The sequence below is a fragment of the Lutzomyia longipalpis genome, chromosome 1 (genome assembly GCF_024334085.1).
Source record: "Lutzomyia longipalpis isolate SR_M1_2022 chromosome 1, ASM2433408v1".
In the NCBI taxonomy this organism is placed as follows: domain Eukaryota; kingdom Metazoa; phylum Arthropoda; class Insecta; order Diptera; family Psychodidae; genus Lutzomyia; species Lutzomyia longipalpis.
In genome coordinates, this window is record NC_074707.1 from 44,494,069 (window position 1) to 44,516,426 (window position 22,358).

General features: G+C 34.3%; 4 protein-coding genes across 5 annotated transcripts in view; 2 read left to right on the forward strand and 2 right to left on the reverse strand.

The window, feature by feature from the left end:
• The window catches only part of LOC129787513 (uncharacterized), a 38,310-nt gene extending 26,564 nt beyond the window's left edge, over positions 1 to 11,746 (forward strand). Inside the window, exon 5 of the mRNA XM_055823197.1 lies at positions 11,730 to 11,746. The gene's annotated coding sequence lies outside the window, so the exon portion shown is untranslated. The remainder of the gene's footprint in view (positions 1 to 11,729) is intronic.
• On the forward strand, positions 1,564 to 15,788 carry LOC129793193 (pickpocket protein 19-like). Its single transcript, XM_055833042.1, has 7 exons — positions 1,564 to 1,670; positions 3,649 to 3,852; positions 3,967 to 4,543; positions 10,777 to 11,013; positions 11,786 to 11,868; positions 12,002 to 12,102; positions 15,676 to 15,788. The coding sequence occupies exons 1-7, from the start codon at positions 1,564 to 1,566 to the stop codon at positions 15,786 to 15,788; spliced, it is 1,422 nt and encodes a 473-aa protein (XP_055689017.1).
• LOC129787625 (mitotic checkpoint protein BUB3) lies at positions 14,893 to 17,150 on the reverse strand. Its single transcript, XM_055823348.1, has 2 exons — positions 16,858 to 17,150; positions 14,893 to 16,796 (listed from the first exon to the last, which is right to left on the reverse strand). Exons 1-2 carry the CDS (start codon positions 17,050 to 17,052, stop codon positions 16,008 to 16,010), a joined length of 984 nt encoding a protein of 327 aa, XP_055679323.1. The 5' UTR covers positions 17,053 to 17,150; the 3' UTR covers positions 14,893 to 16,007.
• A 222-nt stretch (positions 17,151 to 17,372) lies between these two features.
• Positions 17,373 to 21,891, reverse strand: LOC129787543 (head-specific guanylate cyclase). Of its 2 annotated transcripts, none has more exons than XM_055823245.1 (6): positions 21,020 to 21,891; positions 20,411 to 20,650; positions 18,324 to 19,671; positions 18,183 to 18,254; positions 17,793 to 17,947; positions 17,373 to 17,723 (listed from the first exon to the last, which is right to left on the reverse strand). In XM_055823245.1, exons 2-6 carry the CDS (start codon positions 20,635 to 20,637, stop codon positions 17,495 to 17,497), a joined length of 2,031 nt encoding a protein of 676 aa, XP_055679220.1. In that variant the 5' UTR covers positions 20,638 to 20,650; positions 21,020 to 21,891; the 3' UTR covers positions 17,373 to 17,494. The 2 variants fall into 2 exon arrangements, with proteins under 2 accessions (XP_055679220.1, XP_055679218.1); XM_055823243.1 differs by lacking the exon at positions 21,020 to 21,891 and adding an exon at positions 20,784 to 20,994.
• Positions 21,892 to 22,358: the final 467 nt, after the last annotated feature.

Genomic DNA, 22,358 nt, shown 5'->3' on the forward strand with positions numbered 1-22,358 from the left:
TAACTCATTCACCATCCACAACACAATAATCAACCCTCATAGCTTTTGAAAATCATCCCCCACGCGCATTTTGACTCTGACACTTCTTCCACAAACGCTCCCTCTTTCATCCCATCCTCCATTCATCAGTTCAGCTGTACTTCTTTTGTGGAGTAGCCGTGGGGATATCAGAAACTTTGTCAAGTCCACCTAAAACAATATAAATTCACTTGAGTCGCTTTCGCTCTCTCTCTCTGTATTCCATTATCTCACCAAATTATTTTCATTGAATATCCTTAATTAATGAAGTTGAAAATAGATTATTGGCCATTCCATATTACATTGGTTTTCCGTATTATTTTATTTTCTTGACTATTCTATATACATATACAGATATTCTCTTTCACTGCCACACTCCTTTTTCCTTCCAAATAATAAATCATTCAGAACGCTCATGTTGCCATTCCGTGGAGAGGAAATTGCAGGTCAAAATGAACAAAAAAAACCTCAAGTCAATTCAAAACCCTCCTAGAGCCAAAATCTAACCATCTCAACCGAAAGAGGAAATTGAAATTAAATAGAAAATTGTCCACAAGTGGATGAAAGTGGCCCAAAAGAGTAATTTCCATACTGAGCCCCCTTTTGCCGGGGGAGAACAACAGTCAAGTGAGAAGGTTTCCTAATTGTGGCGCACATGAATTTAACGCTAATCTCTTTGGGATAATTAATTGAAATGACTGGGCTGTTGCTTTCATTATAATAGGATAATAATACACTCTCTGTACGAATTATACCTCTTTATAGTTCATAGAGTGTACAGATTGTTATCGGCATTTATTAAGGGGTTAAATTGACAAGATTTTATGTAGCATTTGAAATATTGTCATACGATGGCGTTAATTTAATATTATTATATAGCTTTTATAGCAATAGCCCGTGGAATTTTGATGTTATGAAAATACTGTGTGTATAGTACATACATATGTAGTTGAGTGCTATAATGCTGTGTACAATAATGAAATTTTCATTTTCATTCACTATATTACCAAGGGAGGGAGATTATTGAATTAAATGTGGTGTACAAAAAGCTTGGCAATTGCTGCATATTTTAACAAATTTTATAATATTTAGCCATTCTTCATGTATTTAAATTGTTCTTTATAACCCTTCTTAAATACTTTATTGGGTTAATTAAATTGTTTGAGTTTGAGAAAGTATCTTCGGATCAGAAAAATATTCTTTTAATGCTAGAAAAAAAATTTAATTAATGTCATCAAAACGTTCAAATGGTGTACGCAAATTTAAGTATTTTTCTCACCTTTCCTTAATCAAACATAAACATATTTGTATAGATATTATCATGTACAAAAGCACGCTGATAAACATTTTTATTAGTCACTAAATGAGCTTGATGAACTTATTTTTCATAAAACATTAACTCAAGTGTGATTCTTCGTGGTGAAATTTCCCCGCATGATACCCACATAACGAACAGTTTATACGGAAAACGCGGGAAATCATTTTCAAGTGTAAAGAGTGTGAGAAAAGAAAAGGAGAAGATTGGAGGAAATTACGGGCAACAGGATGAAATTACGACTAAGGAATAGTCTATGTTGGCAAAGATATTCAAGAAATTCCACAGTTCATGGAATAAAATATTTGGTAGATGATGATTTGCATCCGGCTGAGAGGTACATTAAATTGCCATCCGATGTTAACGATGTGATATATGTACTGTGTATGGGGTGTGCACGCGACAGATGATGTACTTAAATGGAAAATTAAATGATGTGGTGATGCTAGGGTACAAGCATGTAAAAAAACCAGCTGGGATAATAATAAAATGTTGTATATATGGGAATTATGTCAAATGATATTATACGGATTATCCTCTATATTCCCATACTTACGTGACGGAATTTACGCATATACATAGGGTTATATCATAATATGTTTAACCTGATCATCCTTGCTATCACCTCTTCTTCTCTATCGTAGCCTTCGCCAAGTACTCCTACTAAATACATCCGAGTATTATACGTTGAACATGATTTTTTAAACATTTTTTTAGAGACCCATTAACTCATAAAATAATTAACTAAACTGTGACTCTTTCGAACCTAAATCAATTACTTTTGGCTTATATAAGGAATATCATGAAGGAATGGCAGCTTGTCTTTTTATGGTTGACTAAATTGAAGTTTTTTTTTTGGTTCCTTTCTCTTTTACACCCAGGAAAGAAAAGCATTTTCATATAAAATTATGATTAAATGCCTTCTAAAGCCATAATTTTTTATGCGTTAAAGAATGATTCCTTTATGCACACACTGTGGAAGCTCCTGCTTATTCCTTTATCCTAAAAAGAAAATATTAATGGTTCAATTTCAATAATAAAAAGGAAAAGCGCTCGCAAAAGCTTTTTCCCTTAAAGCAGATTTAAAAAAAAGTGTCACATGGGGATAAGCGAAGGTTCAAATGATTTTACAATCTATAAAATTTATATCCCATTTTTTTCATTTTATATTTTCACAAATTCTCAGCTGCTCTGGATGATATTGTATTGCCTTTTTATATCAATAAATAAACGTCCCTAATTTAGTTATATGTATGTGTAACCCAAAAAAAGGGAACAAAACTTGAAGGAATTCCAGACATGGAATAAGAAATACAATTTAGATTGAAATTTAGATCAATGTCGTATATCGTGAAACTAATATTCATAGATTGTGATCTTAATTTTCTTGTTCTTCAATTGAAAGAAAGTCCTTCGAATTTTTAACGCTGCTATATATTATACCCTTGCTATATATAACGTATCTATGTACATAAAGAGTGTTTTGGTGTAGTGAAATGTATATATATTCCCGGGGATGTTTATCCATGCCAAACACGTAATTTGCGTGGAAAAGTTTTTCAAATAGCAAATTGCAACTCAACCAAATTGAATTTTCTCCTAATTGGCTCACAAATGCTTTGGGAAATCCAAAGACTTTTCAATAAACGATAAACTTTAAATACGCCACGCATATGCTACATTATACTGCATCATTAATCTTAATTGTGCCATTACAATTATCATTTGGAATAAATCAACTAAATGTAATTTAATTTAATCTATCACATAATGTGTAAAATTGACAAATTCTTCTATTTTTGAATAATTAAATATTCCTTTAATGAAAATGAATTTTTAATGTTTGAGAATATTTTATATTCTTCCATATTTATTTATTCATAATGTAGTTACTTTTATTTATCCAAAAATAAAATATTTTCGCGATAGATTTATGTTAATTTAATAAACATTAACTCTCACACTGTGTGTCTATTAAAAAATCATAATTAACTTTTCCAACTCGGTGGAGCGATCAAAATCATATTAATAGCATTTATACGATGTTGGTGAAAATGTACGTATGTATGGTATGAAAAGGACGAAAATTCTTGATTATTGATTTTTAATTGAGACCCACCACGTTCTGCCTCCCCCGTTCCCCTCACAAAACAACACGGATGATGAAAGTTTAGGGAACAAACATCCGCATTTGGGGCATCATCCCTCAAGTTGTGCAGACGTTGTTTAAGCAAAATATAATCAAATTATTTCGAATCCCAATTGTTAATAGCCACAATTCCATTTCTGGAACTAATCTTGCATCCCTTTCATAGGATTTTCTGGTTCATTCTCCTCGCATTGGCGGTGTTTGGAACAGTAAATGTGTCACTTTTGCTCTCCCGAAGATTTTCCAGTAGCCCCCTGGCTACGGTTATCGAGAGTACAATTTATCCCGTGTCGGAAATTCCATATCCGGCCGTCACCATTTGCACCAGCAACCGCATTAATTGGTCCCATGTGGATGATGCGGTGGGCCAGTGAGTATGCTGGAAATTATTTGGTTATTTCCTTAATGGGCAACTCATAAATAAAGTCGCTTGTTTTACGGAGGGGTGGAAAATTGTGAAAAATATCTTTTCTACCTGGTACAGGTACGCAGCAAGTGTAGGTGGTAATTTGGCAAATATGACGGTAACACTGAAATACTTCCTGGCCGAGGGCATTGAGAGAATGCTCAGTGATGAATTTGACTTGGTTAGAAACTTCCCACAGAACAACCATCAATCTCATAGGGAGTTGGAGCACATCAATTTCGGTCAGTTACTGCACGAGATCTCACCCAGATGCAGTAATATATTCAAAGAACCTTGCTGGTGGCGCAATAAATATGTCAACTGTTGTACCATCTTTGTCCACCAAGTCACAACATATGGTCACTGTTTTGCTTTCAATGCGCTGTACAATGAAGAAGCTGCACGGCATTTGAATGAAACAGACTGGCCATGGCGTACGAGCAACTATGGTGATTGGAGTGGTTTGAGGGTCACCCTGAGGAACCCCCAGGCACGTGGCATCGGTGTAATTATCCACCATCCAATTGAATGGCCACAAACGGCTAAATTCATTCCCACGGGATCAATTGCAATCTTCAGTATAACACCAACATTCTCCTACAGTAGCTCAAGTGTCGGGCGATTCACACCAACCCAGAGGGGGTGTCTTCTTGAGGTAAGAAAGCTCATTATGTGACTTCACAAACTTTCTCTCCACGTCTCTATAAAAGGTTGTGGAGATTAAAGTATATATGGAATAGTTGTCTCATAAGTTACTTACACCTCACAGTCATTACTTCATCTTATGCATAATTTATTTCTCTATCAAACTACAACGTATATAATATCTTTATTAAGAAAGCTCTAATTTTATAAAAATTAAACAAAGCTCTTAAGGAAAGTCAAGGACATTCCTCTGCGCTTTATTAATTATTTAACTAAATCATTTTGAGCTTTAAGGGCAATATGTGAGATTTTCCCCCAATTTTCTTTTTGTACCCTTTAATACTCTAACCATTCACCCACCCCAATCATAAGTATTAACTTGTGAAAGTTTTTTTCTCTCTCTTTTATTTTGAGTATAATTTGCTAAATGGTTTCATGCGCTAAAGCTGAATTGGCGCAAAGGAAATGAACGACAGAAGGGGAAGAGAGAGAAATAATTCATTGTTCTTCCAATTTTGTATCCTGTTTGGATTTTCATTTCAGTTAATAATGTGAAAAACTTTGTTGCAGGAAAATCATGAAATTCAATAATAATATAGAGAAAGATGTAGGTATGTATTGTATAGCTTTAAAGCTCCGTTTCACTGTGCTGTGCACGCACAATGATGGTTGAGAATATTCTCCCCAAGAGGATATATGGAAATAAAATTGAACACGCGGGGATTTTTAGTAATGCTTTATTTGGGGAATTTATCAATGCAAATTGCTGATTTATGCAAATGAGGGGATATTTTGGAGAATTAGGCTAATTCACGAGGGTGTCACAAAATGGTCGTTGTTGGGCTTATTTGCCATTGGCGTCCTGTTGGGCTTTCCAATGACCATACAAGGAAATGAAAATAACTCACATCTCGCACACTCATCTTATGTAGGTGCCTATATAGTGTGCAAAATGTAGTGTAGCAACATTTATCGACTTCACCATGGACGAATTTTGGATTGTGGCCAAAATGCACTTTGGCTGAAAGGCACAAATGTATGAATTCCAAAATTTAGACTTGAGTGCGTCAGCATTTTCTACTTAAGTAGGTACATGGGCTATGTCTCTATTATAAATCTTTTTCAATGGTTTTAAAAAGGGGATCACACGTTTTTGCTTTCTCTCTCTTTCCTTAAGATATTGCTAAGATAAGTAAAGGAAGTACCTTGAGTTAAACTCTTTTAGAGAAATTATTGTTTAACTTTAGTGCAATGACTCCAACAAATTAATATCGCCAATAAAACTATGTGGTATAGTACCCAAAAATTTGCACAAGGAGACGCACGATTGTGCCAAAAAATTGAAACGTGTATATAGTGGAAGGTTCCCATGAGCTTATACCGCAGTGGGATTTCTCATAGGAAAGTCAGAGTTCATCGTCAAGAATGCATTCCTTGAGTTGAATGAAAAATTCATGAGACATCCAAAAAGTTTTACAAGGTTTTCCATTCTCCTCTCAAGTTACTTCTCTTGCAATTGAATTTATTTCGGTAATAAAACATGTATGATAAATCTTTGAATTTAACTTTATCTGATCATTAGTTTAAAACTTATTAATTAAGCAAATTTTAACTTTAAAATCTGTGGCCATTAAAAATGAAATGATTTAAGCTTTCATTGTAAATTCGTTCAGAGAATTCTTTGTGGAATACATTTAAATATCTTAGTGGAAAAATTATGAGCCGGAAATGAGGAAAGAGAACATAACTTTTACTTTGTTTTTTTTTCATGGTACTTAAATCCGTAGGAAGAGCTTTAAAGTATAGAGAAGATAGTTAATTTGAATGAAATAAAAAAAATTTTAAGCTCTCTGTCTAGGATTACAGAGAAAGAATCAAAATAAAATGATTTAATAGAAAATTTCCCTTCTCACAATTTAATTTATATATTTCGCTATCTCCATGAGAAATGTGACTTTTTGAAGAATTTGATTGACTAACTTTCCCCTCAGGTGTCTCAGTGAATCATCTTTATAAATTTTATTTATTCATTAATCAGCTTTTACCCTGTCCTGAGGAGACAAAGAAAACGACGCAATTACTTTAATAACCCCATCAAATTATAACCGATTTCAAGAAAATCTGTGGCAGGTCAATGTGTTACGTTCGAACATTCACTTCAGACAGAGTACACACAAGCTTTCATTTACTTTAGGGAAGAAGACAAGCTATGTGTAGGTAATTAATACTTAAAAATAATAGAAAACATGTAAAGGAAATTTTCTTTACATAAATGTAGTTTTTACACCATTTCATAACAGAATATTGAATAAAATACCCAAGCAACACGCCACGACTACTGACTGCTTTGACAACTTTATGTAGTACTTTAAGACGTCGTATTTTTGGGTTTTCACGACTAGTCAAAACTTTTTTTCCAATATTTTAATTATTATTGGATCCTTGTTCAAAATTGAACCATATAAGTAGTCGTCGCCATTTACTCTACGATTTGACATAAAAATAATATACAAAAATTGAATGCTTAGCAGTTTTTAAGAAAAGTAGTCGTAATGTTGTCGTAGTTCTGACAACATTTTGTAATGAGGATCCGTAAAGTTGTCGTGAGTAGTCGTGAACATTAAATACAATTTTTGCTTCATCTTTTTATATGAATGACATTTAGAAATGCTTTCATCGTTGTAATTTACTTATAAACAATTCCTGGATATATTTTAGTGCAAAATGTTGATTAAAATTACAATAAAACGCAATAAAAGAGAAATATGCGAATGACCACTAAAAGGAAGTCTTAAAGAAGTCATAATGCGTTAAACAAAATATTGAATATTTCCGAGGTTATTATTCGATTAGAAAAACAAATTCTACATAATAATTTTATTTACTACATTTATCATTGGAATAAACAATTTTGAATTTTCTTCTTTAATAAAAAATAACTGAAAATTAAAAAATATTAATTTTTAACCGACTCATTTCTACGACAACCAAAAATAAGTTTTTAAGAAGTCGTAAAATTCAGTATCACGCAGCTGAAAATTTTTGTAATTTGATGAAATTGCTAATTATTTTTAAAGTAAAAATATATTCAAAAGGTTTGTTTTAATGGAGCACACATCTTTAGCTGTAATTTTAGTTTCTGTATTATTTAGAAACATGTTAAAATAACATTTTTATGAACGACTACCAAAAAGAAGTCTTAAAGAAGTCGTGAATATTGCAATGAATTTTGCCAAATTTCATTGTTTTTTGAACTTTTTTAAATTAATTAATAATTTTATCATCTTTGTGATTTATCAGCGTATTTTAATATTGAGTATCGCTAAGAACTTTACGATATTTTAAGATTTTTATAATATTGTGTTGCATAACCTCATTCCGGATGAATATTCCGGCAAATTGTTCACAACTCACAAACATCGTAAGCTTCTCCCTTACCTCATCTTTATGATTTCAATGTATGCCATTGAAGATAGAAATATATTTATAACTTTTAACACAATATGTAATCTAACTAATATTTTATTTTGACGAATATTTACATTTCTTAAAAACTCTATGCATTTAAGTAAATAATATTTAAATATATTCAGTTCTTGGAATTCAATTATGGGTACCTGAAAAATATACCCTTTTATGACCCACAGACTTAAAAAGTGTTAAGGGCAATAAAATTTGCAGTGCACAGGTAAACTTTTCTCAATAACTATTTTTGTTTTCCAAGAAGTTTACAAGATAATCTTTAAGTTTACCCAATTTCTAAGTAAAAAAACAGATGAGGTGTCATAAAAAATCTAAAATATTATTTTCTAAATTCCTTTTTGTTTTTAAAAACTCTTATCAAATCTTACAAGATCACACGTTTTTTTATACTAATAATTATAGAAAGCTCTTAGAGAATTCTTTGTTAGCAATATTTATTTATTAACAATATTCGTGAATTCTTGCAAAATGAGGTATGCAACTCACAAAAATGGTGACAAAATCGTCGATTTTATCACCACTCTTTACATCTGTTGTAAAAATCTCATGGAACGTACAAATTATGCTGATGTAACTGACTAAATTTGTGAATGCGGCTGCTTTTGATCGCCCAAATTAATTTGAATTTTTTTAAAAAATATTTGATAAAACTCATATAAATAAAATTCACATTATGCGCTAGTACAAGCATTCGCAAAGCAAATACTTAATATATGAATTAATATGAGATATAAAAATATTTATTTTTAGTTAAAAATTTTAATAAATAGTCAAAATTTTTATTTGTTCTCAATACCTTTGCCATATTATGACATATTTCCTGTCGAGGGTATAGTCTTGCATAAAATTATTAGCATATATACGCATGAAATTTTTTATTTCTATGTGTGGCAAAAGCTTAGAGAATATTTCTAAGAGAAGGGACGACATGAAATTGGAGAACATTTTTGTGCACCCAAAATGTGCTTCACCAGGTAATTTGGAGAGAGAGTGAGTGCAATAAATATGAACGAGAAGGGGAAAAAAGCATACAAAATGTACAAAAATGTTTCACAAATGCAAAATGTTGCAAAAAAAATTTTGCCTAAATCCAGGAATTTTCACGTCGTAAAGTATTACGTAAAGTTGTCAGCTTCGACCAAAAAATGTAGTACTTGATGATTCCCAAAGTAATGTTATACGACTACTTTACGTATAAGTTTATGTACTACATTATGTACTACTTTATTTTCGAATGTAGTACATTACGACTACTTTGAGTTGCTTGGGTATTGTACTCATTTGCATTATTTTCTCTATTAGTTTGCACGAAAAAAAAAGAAGCAGAAGAATCAAAATTAGTCAAGGGTAAAATAATTAATAAATCAATAAATGTGATTTCTCGTTGGCATTCTGGGTACAAATGGAACCATAAATATTTTATTAAATAAAGAAAAAAAACATAATGCTGCAAACGAATAATGGAAAATGTGTGTTTCTTGTTTTGCATACGTCAGCAAAAGAGACTTTTTTCGTATATATTTTCATATTCAATGGCAAATTAAATGCCAGATTATTTCACAGAAGTTATTTAAAATTATGTATAGCATATGGCAGGTGGGTGGAGGTGAATATGAAATTGAGACACGGGTAAATATACTTGCTCCAAGAAATATTTCTTTCTGTTTTTCACAAAGAAATCTTCTTGGATTCACATTTTATTTCTTTTTTCCCTGATTTTTTTGTGTTTGAAATATTTTGGAGCTTTTTCTTTTTACGAATACTTTTTCCTAAAAGAGGTTGGGTGTGAGTGCTTAAAGAATCTTCGCATTCCTTTGCACTATATGAGATGGTATTCATTCATGATTTAAAAGCAGATCTATAGAGAAAAAATTCTCTATTGAGATTTTCCTCCGCTAGAGAGATTAAATTAAAATTGATAATAAAATTTAATAAAAAAGGTTTTTTGAATGAGAATCGGGGGTGTTCTTTAAAGGGAAAGAATTTCATAAATTCTTTACGTGATGGGTGGGATTTTTTAACACTCTCTCCCAAACAGCTAGAGATCTTATTAATTCAACCATCTTCCCCTAAAAACTAAATAAAATTACATTATTTATAAAAGCTCACATGTCTCCAACTTCCTTTAGAATTGTTTATTATACATTTATGCGAACTAATTTGTCATCCGCACAACACCATTTTTATATGAAAATTTTATGAATTAAATCCGGATGAATGTAGTGGACAGTTCATTATTATGTTAATTTAAATCCTTTTACAAAAAAAATGGAGTGAAGTTTTGAAAATTTTGCAGATTTTCATTGCTAATAAGATAAATATTCCCCTATGTAATCACCCCTAATATAGAATGTGATTAAACATTCACTCAATATCCGGATGATCAGAAACTCTTTTTTATGGCTCCAATCTAGCTTCTTTTTGGTGTGACGATGATAAGTTGCAAAGAGAAACCACGATAAATTGGGAGGAAGAGACGGATATAAGTGTTATGTGAAAAAATTTCCGTATGCATCCATCCTCGAGCAAATTCTGCCACATTCATACATACTCGCATTTATCATCATAAATGGCTTTTATTTATATGTATGATGAAAATTTACATATTTGAACCCCATGCTGTAGTCTTCACAGGTATGCATAATAACTCTGTCTTTTTTTTTCTTCTTTCACATGTTCTCCAACACCTTCGCGCATCAATCCATATTTCGTATATGTGCTGATATGTTGTGTGTGAAAAAAAATACATGTCAACCTTAGAGTGAAATCAGCGATGAGGAGACAGTGATGAGTCTTCCTGGGCTGAAATATCACCTGGAAAATTGCATTGCAGAGTGCCGACAGCGATATATGGTGCAATATTGCAATTGCACAGTTGATTTTATGTATCCCACGGGCTCCTATCCCATTTGCAATGCAACAGGGCTCCGATGCATTGGGAATTTTGTTGGTAAATGGAGGAAATACACCGTACTCCAGCCACATATACACACACCCGTTGAAAATCAAAATTGAAATGCAATAAAGTGATAAATTTCTCACCCATTTAGTAGCACTAAATTTTCCTGCACTCAATTGCACCCCAGAGGCCCTTGAAATACATATATCACAACTTTTGCACATGTTCCACCCAAACGTGGTATACGGGTACAAATAGTGAAAAAGTTTGCAATAACACCATTTGAATGCAAATTAGATTTTGTGCGCGAGGTACTTCTTGTGCCAATCGATTATTCCCATAGCTCTTGGGATTCTGATCGAAAATCACCCCGCAATTCAATAAAACCCCGACAATCATGGCAAAAGTAATTGCTCCTTCATTCACAGAAGGGAATTAAATTGCTTCTCTTCTTGAATGAATTTACTTCAAAGCATTCATTTTTTTCTCTTTCTCTCTCTATCATTTCCCAAACAGGATGATTTCACGGTAAACTTAATTTTTCAATTGACATCCTTCCTTTCATTAATTTAATCATCATCAACATGATGAGAATACATAAATTGTTGCGTAAGTAATTAAAATGAGAATTATTCGTTATTATTGAGTTTAAATATTCTGTTTGAGGAAAAAAGTCTCAAAGCTCAAAGGATTTCTAGTTATACCTCTCTTCTCTACGAACATTTTAGCTATGCTGTTGTTTTTGTAATATTTTTTTAGCATAAGCATGACCATTAAAAGTATAGCCATACATTTTTTTCTTTAAATTTTGTAGCCCATTTGCGACGTGATTTTGTAAAAAGCCATAAAAGTAATGATTCCACTGGGAAGAAGGATACAACGTTGTGTGCTACATGCCTCCCACAATGCCGCCATGTGACTTACAGCATCGCAACCGAATCAAACACGCTTCCGTAAGCAATAATTAATTAATGACATTATCCGCAATAATGTACCATTAAATGAAGTGTCTTATTTTACTTCTTTTTCCCGCCATCCTTGTGCGTGGGTGAATCTCCACGTATATTGTGTGCGCTGTGGGTTAAGAGCGGAGGATAGAGATCTAATAACATTGGACATTCACTTTCGATATGCTACGATGGTGAAATATAGGACGTATGTTGTATACGAGTTCCTGGATTTAATAGGTGAGTGCTTTTCTCATTAATACCTAAATAAAAAATCGATGGCTGCTCTCACAAGCCCTCTCAGCTGTACATCTCGCGTTCCGCCACACAAATGCTATGGAATATACATAGATATACCTTCATGTAGGTATTACATTATGTATTTTCCGAATTTTTAATACTTCTACCAGACAAGTGGTAGGACAGCTTTTTTTTTCATTCCGTCATTTGCTTCCCTGCCTTCCGTGAGAATAAAAGGCTATGTGGTGGTGGAAAAAAAATGTTGTACAATTTCCAGATATTTGTGAATTTTCTGGGAAATTTACCCCTATACAAATTTGGTAGAATGTAAAGTAATTCCCATAGAGATTTCCTCACATTTATCAAAACGCAAGGAGAGAAAACATACAAGAGTTTAAAGCAATCTTCTCAAAGGGGAAATCATTTGGCAAAGACGAGTAGGATATGTCTATTGAAGCGTGTCTCAAAGAGTCGAAGAATCTTCTTTCATATCCATATACTTAACCCGGATATTCTCAAATTTTTTTCCTGACATTCTAATAAAATCCGATTTTGTCGATAAATAAGTCAATTTGTAAGCAATATTTTGGAAAAATTTTGTGGTAAAAGGATAAAGTTTCTTCCATAACATTAAATTTAATGCATCTAAAACACAAAATCGTAGAGACTTTTCCACAGATATTCTGGGATCAAGAATTTTTCTAATGTCCTATAAATGTTTTCTCAATAAAAATTCAAGTTGTAGGTCAATCAGCAAATATTTGAAATAATCACGAAAAAACTAAAAGTTCAATTAAGGAAAACGTTTCGTGTGAGAAGATTGAATTAGAAATAGAATTCTGAGTAAGAAAATAATTGAATCGTCATTTAGTTTTTTTCCCATAAAATATTAAGCTTCATGATTCAGATGAATTTGCGCAAGTTCATTCACAAGAAATATATAGTAAATGGTACAACACAGTAAAACAGTTTTCCGAATGGCAAAAAAAACATACGTTTACCACCTTTTCTCCCTCTCGCGCAACTCAATTTGTATCACACGGAAAATCCCACGCAACCCTATACGTAAGTTTTTTTTTGCCTTCTTTCCGCAAAATTAGATAATAAAGATTAGGGGTATTATAAATGGGAATGTGAGTATAATTTAGGGTTTCCTTTTTATTGCTATATAGCAAAAGACATGGATGGAATATTAGTGCTGAAGTGAGGTGGCATGACGAAGGCATAAGAATTGACTCCATCCAGCCCCACATCAAAATGATTGTAGATATACTACGTATACACACACAAATGGTCATAAATAGACAAAATCGAGATTTTCCCATGATTTTCTTTCCTTCAATTTGCAAACACAGAGAAATGTGGTGACTCCATCCCCGGTCATTAGCATTATACATAATATACCTCCAACTATATTCCTTCTTAGCCCTATATACCAACAATTTCTTAGGATCATTCTTATTTGGAAAAAATAGGGTCATTCTGTATATTTCTAATTTTAATATTATGTAAAGTATACACAACATGGATAGAATATTTACAATAAATATTTCTTTTTTGCAAATCATTTTCACATAATAGTGGAAAAAATGTACATATACATACATAATAGAAAATTCGGCAGGAAATGGAGCAATATCATGGATAAAACAGACTTTGCCATATTCAATGACACGGAAAGTGCTATCGAAAGAGGTCTTGACAGCGGGTCGGTTGAAATGACTAAACATTTAAATAAATTACATTTCTTTGCCATTTCCCATAAGTATCCATCCAACGAGTATCCAAAGAGAAAGAAAGAAAAAAATGTAATATAATTGTCAGGAATTGATTTACCGACTTACACGTTTGGGGGGTAGGTACATCAATACATAGTAGGAAATGCAATATTATGGTGTTTATGACTTGAATTTCTTTGTGTCCTTTGGTGCTTTGGTGTTAATATTACAAGAGATGGTCAAATTAATGGAAATTTAACAGTAAAAAATTGATTAAAATGTTAAAAATAAAATTTAAATTGAATTGTAATTCATATCTTGCAATTTTAGTGACTTTAAGCACCCTTAAAGTACATAATAGAATTTTTATCCAGGCCAAAATTTTTAGAAAGAAGCGGAATTTTTAAACGTTTTGAAAAATTTCCGAATTAACGTGTAAATTCTAATAAAAATCTTTTCTTTTCTTACAATAAATATCTTTTAAGATTTTTTACATTTTATTTCATTCTTTAATAGTGATTTGAATGAAAATTACTTTTCCAGAACTTTTTATAAATATTTCTGACTATTTTCTGGAACAAAAAATTCTTTGTTTTTCTTTTATAGAATGTCAATAGAAGGATTTAATCTGAATCGATCCCTAACTCAAAAATTCCATAATTATTAGACTAGTGGAGTTGAATTAAAAAAAAAAGAATTAAAGCATACATTTTAACGAAATTATTATGCTATGCTACCAATATACATTATAACTAAATACTAGATAATGTTGCAAGTAAACATTTTATGTAAATTTAAAGTTAAACTCATACAGAAAATAATGAACATTTCAAACCCCATGTTTATATTTTAATGGATTACCATTGCATTTGCTATTTTTTTCACCCACAATGTGCAACATATAAACAGAAGGCAAAAGTGGAAAAGTTCAAACATAATAAACAGATTGAAAATCGCTCATATATGGAGTGTCCAGCAAACTAATATATAATTTATTCATGCATGCAAATAATCCCGGATACAATTTTGTTACGTGGTTTTAATTATTTCTGCTTAATCAAGTAGCGTTTGTGGTTTACCAACCTGTGGCAAGTGGTACACTTTAATGCACCCCCCGTAGGGGTGTAGTGTGTGTGTGTATGGCGTTAAGGGAGCACCGAAAAGCATAATGTTAATTTATTCTTTCACTTCATTTGTATAATTATTTAATTGGGAAATTTTTCAAGCGCAAAAAAAATCAACCCAAAAATCTTTAGCAACTCTCAAAATGCCGGAAGATGATTAATGATGTTCTGTGTGACTTGGGGAGTTCATTATTTCAATTTCTGTGCATGCTGTGGGAGGGTGGGGGTGAGATTTTCATTAATTAATGTCCCTATTGTTAAGATATCTCACCATGACGCCCCCCATTCCCACTGCTGTACGCACAGTAATAATCGAGAAAAATCTGCTTGCTAAATGTGTTGCCGCAAAACCACGAAATTAAGCATGTTGGTTGATTCGTTCGACAGTGAAAATATTTCCTGAAAGATTTTTCAATTCCAAACATATATCGGCATTTATTGGTGGTGTAGACAATTCATATATCTACCTAAGTAAGATATATAAGTAGAGAAAGGTATACCATGATGGTATTTCTGGTTTGGGTGATGGATTGGAGCTTAAAACCCTCCCTAAAGAGGCACTTTTCAGCCTCTCTCTTGCTTGTACTCGTCCCACAACATCCTAATTTCGTTACAAGATTTTCCATTGTCTTTAAATATTTAATGGAGCAATTAATAAGACACTTGAGTGTTGACGTTGAGATATACACATAGTCCTCCGCGCGTATACTTTCGCATTATTAATATTTCAGTTGCATTTGGAGGAATTGCTGGATTATTCCTGGGTTCATCACTCTTGAGCATCGTGGAAATCCTCTATTATATATTATGTGGGATATTTAGGGCTAATAATATCCCATCTTAAATACTAATTAGAACACCTGTGAGTACCTATTCAACGTATTCAACAAAAGAAAAGCGCCTCATTGTGTAAAATGGTGTGAAGAATAAAATCACTTTCTTCTTATTTAAAGAAAGAATTTAGCTTCAATTATTTTTTTTTATAATTTTATTATCAATTTCACCAAATCAATCGAAATTGACAAATATTAAAATAAAAATGAATGAGAAAAAAATGCTCACGCTATTTGGGTTTAGTTTCCTGCTCATTGACGTATCGTACGTAGATTGTGGGTTCCGGAAGGGGATCAGGCACCTTCTCCAATTCATCGAGGTATGAGCAGGCAATAGCCAGGGTACTTCCGTCGTGACTGAATGCCAGAGATGCAATAGAGGTGTCATAGTGGTGAAATTGGCAGAGGCGCTTCTTGTTGAAACCATCCCAAATGTTCACAAAACCATCGGAGCCTCCAGTTGCAAAGGTATGATAGACATTGTGGAAGGTGATGGCATTTACGGGATAAATGAGTTCAACATTGTTCTCCTTGCATCGGTGGCATTTGAAGGCGAACTTCTTCTTTTGCACTTCGGCATCCGTATCAAAGTATTCCACAGCAACACGTCCTTCAATGGAACTCATGACGTACCCCTCCTTACTCGGGAAGATCTTAATAGCACGCGTTTGAAACTTCAAGGAGGATTCGCGTCGCATTTGGTACTGCCCCATATTTCGCAAATCCCAAATGAGGACCTTTCTATCGGAAGTTGCTACAGCAATTTTCTCATCCATCACCGCCATGGAATATACTTTTCCATTGCTCTGCTCATACGTCCCAACACACTGCTCCTCTCGCGGATCCCACAGCTTTATCGTCTTGTCCCAGCTGCCTGTGAGGATTCCATTAACCTTCCCCGCATACTCCACACACTTTATAGCATTGTCGTGCGTCCCCACGACCTTTTCCGCCTGAGTGTTGAGATCATAAACAATGAGACGGTTGTCCAGACTTCCAGTAGCTATGTGCACGGGATCCTAAAGCAAAAACAACATTTTAAATCCACCACTAGTTTGGAAATAAGAACTTCGTGCTCACCTGGAAAGCAATATCTAAAACAGGAGCATCCTGAGTGAATTTTTGACGAAGTGTCGAGCTGGACACATCATAAATCCTGGTCGTGCAATCCCAACTTCCAACGCCAAGGAATTGATTGGAGTTGGGGCCAAATTCCACGGAGGAAATTACATCAGACGGTGGGTTTTGTAGCTGAATCTCTGCTTTCTTATCCATTTTATTCGATTTTTCACCTTATTTGCACGAAAATTCCAATTTTCTCTTCCTCCAAACAAAAACAATTTTTCTCCTAACCTCAAATTGTTATTTTGCCGCTGAAACCTTTCAAAGTCAAGACATTTGTGAAGCTTGGAGTTTTTGAAAATATCCGTTAAGATTTTGTTTTTCGTATTTTCCGGCTTTTCAGTTTCACGATAAAAAAAATTAAAATAAAAAAAAACACATTTTCTTTCTAAAAAAAAATCAGTTGAAACATCATCAGAAGATATGAAATTCAAGCAAGTTTGCCTTCCGCCATCTTGAAATAAATCCATAACTTTTTTAGCACAACAGCAAAGACTTTCTCGTATATTTTTTCAATTAATGACTAAACAATAAATACGAGAGATTAATTAAATATACTACAGCATTACGATATAATAATAAAGAATTAATGTGATTATTCGGTTGGTTCGGATGCTTCCGTTGGTCTTCCGAGTTCAATATTAATCTGCTTCATGGCGGCTTTTATGTGGTTGTCCAGTGGCTCATCTTCAGCAACTTCATGATGTTTGTAGCCGGTGAGAAAGTAGCAAGTAGAATTTCCAGCATTGGGATAATCCTTTGGTAAGCAAGAGGGATCCCTCTCGAGGAGTTCAAACTTGAAGCCTGGATACTTTACCAGCCACCTAAACAGAGGAAGAATATTAAAATAAAATTCTTTTACAATAAATAAAATTATACTAATAAATACTCACTCCTTCGTGGTAGGACTAACGTTGGTCTTGCGAGCAACACTGCCGGACTCAAATTTATTCGCAATGGTCACATGATGCCCAAAGAGGCAATATCGGGGCATTTTTCTGCCAACAACTCCTGCTAAAACCGTCCCAGTATGGAGCCCAATTCTCATCTGCAATTAAGCGAGAGCATAAATCGCATAAATAAATCTCAAATCACGCGAACAGAAAAATAAAAAAAGATTGTAAACAGCTAATAAAAAGAATTGTTTGGGAATTAAAGGGCAGTTCGAGGTGTTCTGCACAATAGGTTCACAAATTAATTTTTTATGAGTCCCTACAAAGCCTGTGGTCGTCATTTTACAGCCCAAATCATAAATTCGAAGTAAATAAAATTGATTTCTTTACCTGAATGTGCTCTCCATCGTGAGTATGGTGGTTGGTGCAAGCCTCCAACATCCTCAGAGCCATCCATGCAACCTAGAAATATAAATTTTAAACATAAATTAAATTAAAGATTGAAGATTTTAAAGCAACGCTTAAACTCACTTTGTGAGCATCGTAGTTACTGGCACGGTGGAGTCCACTAGCCACACAATAAGCATCCCCAATAGTTTCCACCTTGTACACATCGAAGAATCCACAGAACTCATCAAAGTCCCTGTAGAGACTCTCTAGCATGTTGATGACCATGATTGGCGTTGCCCTGGAGCAGATGCTCGTGAATCCCACAATGTCACTGAAGAGCATTGTAACATCGGGATGCGTTTCAGCCTCAACAGTTGCTCCACCCCAGAGAGACTCGGCAATTTCCGCGGGAAAAATGAGCTGAAGGAGACTCACATTTTTCTTTCGTTCCTTCGTTACGGCAGCATTACCCTCTTCAATGGACGACTTGAGCTTATCCATACGGCGTCTCAAACCATCTTGAGCGCGTGCTTGTTCACCCACGAGGATTACCTCGCGTGTTGCATCGTGCAAGGGGATGTCAGAGATAAAGAGCCCATTGCACGTAAGTCCCTCGAGACCATCAATGAAGGGAGATCCAATGAAGAGGAGTGTATTGGTTTCATCGCAATACACCATCTGCCCTTTAATCTCCAAACCAGTCATGGTGGAATCACGACGACAAACTTGTGATCGAATGGCCAGGAGGAAGGGTGTATGAGTATGCCTGCGAATCTCCTGGAAATTCAAAGACAATCCACGTGGTCTCTTGAAGCGGAAATACGTGGTTGCATGGCGTCCGTAGAGATTAAATGAGTGTCTGAAGAGACGATTGAAACCATTTCCAAGCTGCAACAATTCAAGATTGCTATTCATGACAAAATGCCATGGGAATGCCTTGCAGAATGTTGAGGCATTCATCTTCAAATCCTCAGCTGCAGCAGAAACAGATCCTCGTTTGCGCTCCTTCAGAACTGGTATCTCAACCTGACGCTTTGATAGTGAAGCACCCACATCGAAGAGATAGCGATAGCGCTTAACATCCCCCTCCATTGGTTCCAAGTGAATCCTCACATCATCAATTTGGTAGAGAATCCTGGCGAGTTGCCGCAGAGCTCCAAGAAGTAGCCAAGAAATCACTGGTCGCTCCGAGGTGAAAATCAACTCCCCCTCGCCAGCACAAACAAATCCCGTGTCGGAGATATCTGCCTCCTGCAACTTCAATACATCGTGGACACCATCGAGAGATCCCAGGAATTCCTGCAAATTCCCACCTAAGCATTTGAAAGCCCTCTCAATTATTCCAACGCAGCATGTCTCAATCAACTCCTCCCCAATTAGCGATACAATCTCACATGCAGCCGACTCATCCATAGCCATGAGAGTATCCTGGATGTCTGCCAAGTAGTCATAGTTGGGAAACATGGAGAAGGAGTCAGTATCGATTTTCCTGAAAAAAGAAATGTCCACCTTTCAATTTTCACACCTCCCACAATTTTCTCACTCGAGTGTGCTAATAAAAAAAGACACTCCGTGACAATTTTCTCCAAATACATAATACATAATAAATTACTTTGAAGCAGGAAGATAAAATAAAAGACAAGGAAATGTTGATGGCTAGCGTGCTATTGGGGAAATTATTAGTTTTCATTGCGGGGTAATTGTAGGGTAAAATTATCCATTTTCCTTCTGTACAATTGTGTGAGGGAGGAAGATGTTGTAGAGAGCTTTGTGGTGAAAATTCACACCTGACGCCCACAATCAATGTTTTTTTTTTTTTTAAAGATTTTTATTGAAAAGCAAACAATTAATTATGTTTTATGGGAAGAATTTTAAAATAAAAATTAATTAAAGAAAATTTGATTTTCACTCTTCTCAAAGTTTGATAAAAGTTATGAAAGGATATTTTCTTTAATCACGATTAGATAAATATTTTCATTCATGAATTTTCATTTCATTTTTTTTACTCTATTATTTCTTTAAGGTTCTTGAGAGCTTGAAAAATAGTAATTTATGATTTTATGTCTCCACAACATAAAATTGTCGTGCTGAAGGATAAATTGCAAAGGCGGCAAATAGGCACACCTCTCTCCAAGTAAGAGCTTTAAGGAGATTGCTGACTGAGAGTAAATCAAGGAGAAAATGGGACACAGAAGACATGGATGCTGAATGAGATTGTATTTACTTACAAATTAATAAGTTCCGGCCAACGATCTCCGTACTTTTTTATGACAGACTTTACGGCATGATTTATGTTCTCATTGGATGGTGCCGTGAGTAATTGAATGGCTGCATTTAAATGCGTAAGACTGAGAGCATCATCTGGAATGTCCGTGAGGTCGTCCTCCAAGTTCCACGTAGCTGAATCTGCTACGGAATGTTGCTTTCCGATGGTATGCACAAAAGGGCAGGCCATCTTCTTGAATCAACTACAGAAAAGAATTCCCCACAGAAAAATCCCGGAAAATGTTATGTAAAAAATTGCATGAAAAGCTCAAAAGTTCAAAAAGAAAAATGAAGGGAAAACCACCCCAAGTTGGAGAGAATGAAAAAATCTCTCACCAAAAATTCTATGCAACGGAACTCCCTTCCGTGTGATTCACCAAAAACAGACTGTCTCTCCCCAAGATTCTTTCTGTTGCAAGTGGTTGATGTTCCCTATTTAATATTAGTGGACGCAAGCGCTAAACATAGCTTTTAATATGCGGGTGGATAGGGGAAAATGAGCGAGAGAGAGAGTGCAAGAGAGGAAAGCTCTGATATGTGTGAAGAAAATATGTATTGATTTTAATACCTACCTATATAATTTCCCATATATGATGAATAGAGGGAGAAAAAAAGAATCCAAGAGATAATGGATAGTGGGTGTCAAAAAAGCTTCCTTCTATTGCAACGAACTATATTTGAAAAATGCTCCTACGCAGAAGACAGCTTCATTTACATTTTCCACCCCCACATGCAGATAATGTATGTATATAATGCGAATTTTCCACGTCACTGGGTTCAATGGTTACCACCAGTAAAGTTGGTTGATAGACAATCTCTGTTCGATAAAATGAAGAGAGACGCAAAGGCAAACGACGCAAATTATTGCAATATACAGCTGATAATATGGCATGGATCATCGGGTGATAACAATGAAATAGTATTGTTCTGTTTATTTTTCTTTTTCGTCGTTGTTTTTGCCACACGAGACACAAAGACCCGCGCATTTCGCCACAAGAGATTTCTCTCTATGATTTCTCATTGCCTTTTTTTTCGTCATCATAATGTATGTATCCAATATGTATTTTCTATATTATCAGCTCAATTTACCACACAGCTTGATTTTTATTACAATACACATACTGACGACACATGGTCTGGGAGATTTTATTTTATTTGTATGTTTAGAACTTTTAATATGATATAGAGGAGGATGGGGTGGAGTTGGTAATTAATGGAAATCTTTTATTATAAAAGAATATTCCTAAAATGTCTGTTAAACAAATTATTTAAATTAATTTTAAAGATGTTTATTCATTTTCCACTGACATCGCTGCTGAGAAAAACCGGCAAAGATCAGCCCGAAAAGGCAGGAAAAAACACACATAGTGACGTCACTGTATGCATTTTCAAATAAATTCTTTATCGTCGTTTCTCAGATGATTCCTTTGAAAAAAAAATCAGAATTTGCTCCGACGAGTTTTCTAATCTTTTTTTTATTCTCCACAAGATTTTCCCATTTCTCGATTATTTTCTCGAATAAGAGATTTATTCATAGATAAACGAATAAACTCTTTTAATTTATGGAATGAGAAAAACTCGCAGAACAAAGAATTTCCCCCCAGAATATTATCTTGAGAATCTTTTCTTAAGACGAAAGGCACCAGAAATTAATTCACAAGTCTCTGTGACCTGCGTTCTCTCTCTTTACCAGCTCTGTGTGAAATAAATTAATAAGAACAACAGCTCTGGTATGTAGAAAGAAAAAAAAACGTGATGTTGGGGAATCGCGAAAACATTTCGCGGTCTTATCACTATGGATTGGCGCTACTGTGTGCCTTTGTATGGGTACAATCCCCCATGGAGCAAGACGTACGATAGGGAATTTGAATGAGAGTAAGCGAAACCACAAATATAGTCGCCCCAAAGCGA

What these genes read in the sequence shown, in the direction of transcription:
- LOC129793193 (XM_055833042.1), top strand. Translation starts at nt 1,564, where the DNA reads ATGAAATTACGACTAAGGAATAGTCTATGTTGGCAAAGATATTCAAGA. An exon ending in GTGGATGATGCGGTGGGCCA is followed by an intron (nt 3,853 to 3,966) that starts GTGAGTATGCTG and finishes TACCTGGTACAG; the next exon opens with GTACGCAGCAAGTGTAGGTG. An exon ending in AGAGGGGGTGTCTTCTTGAG is followed by an intron (nt 4,544 to 10,776) that starts GTAAGAAAGCTC and finishes TGTCAACCTTAG; the next exon opens with AGTGAAATCAGCGATGAGGA.
- LOC129787625 (XM_055823348.1), bottom strand. Translation starts at nt 17,052, where the DNA reads ATGGATAAGAAAGCAGAGATTCAGCTACAAAACCCACCGTCTGATGTA. An exon ending in TTTTAGATATTGCTTTCCAG is followed by an intron (nt 16,797 to 16,857) that starts GTGAGCACGAAG and finishes TTTTTGCTTTAG; the next exon opens with GATCCCGTGCACATAGCTAC.
- LOC129787543 (XM_055823245.1), bottom strand. Translation starts at nt 20,637, where the DNA reads ATGGCCTGCCCTTTTGTGCATACCATCGGAAAGCAACATTCCGTAGCA. An exon ending in ACGATGGAGAGCACATTCAG is followed by an intron (nt 17,948 to 18,182) that starts GTAAAGAAATCA and finishes GCTTAATTGCAG; the next exon opens with ATGAGAATTGGGCTCCATAC. An exon ending in GTTAGTCCTACCACGAAGGA is followed by an intron (nt 17,724 to 17,792) that starts GTGAGTATTTAT and finishes TCCTCTGTTTAG; the next exon opens with GTGGCTGGTAAAGTATCCAG.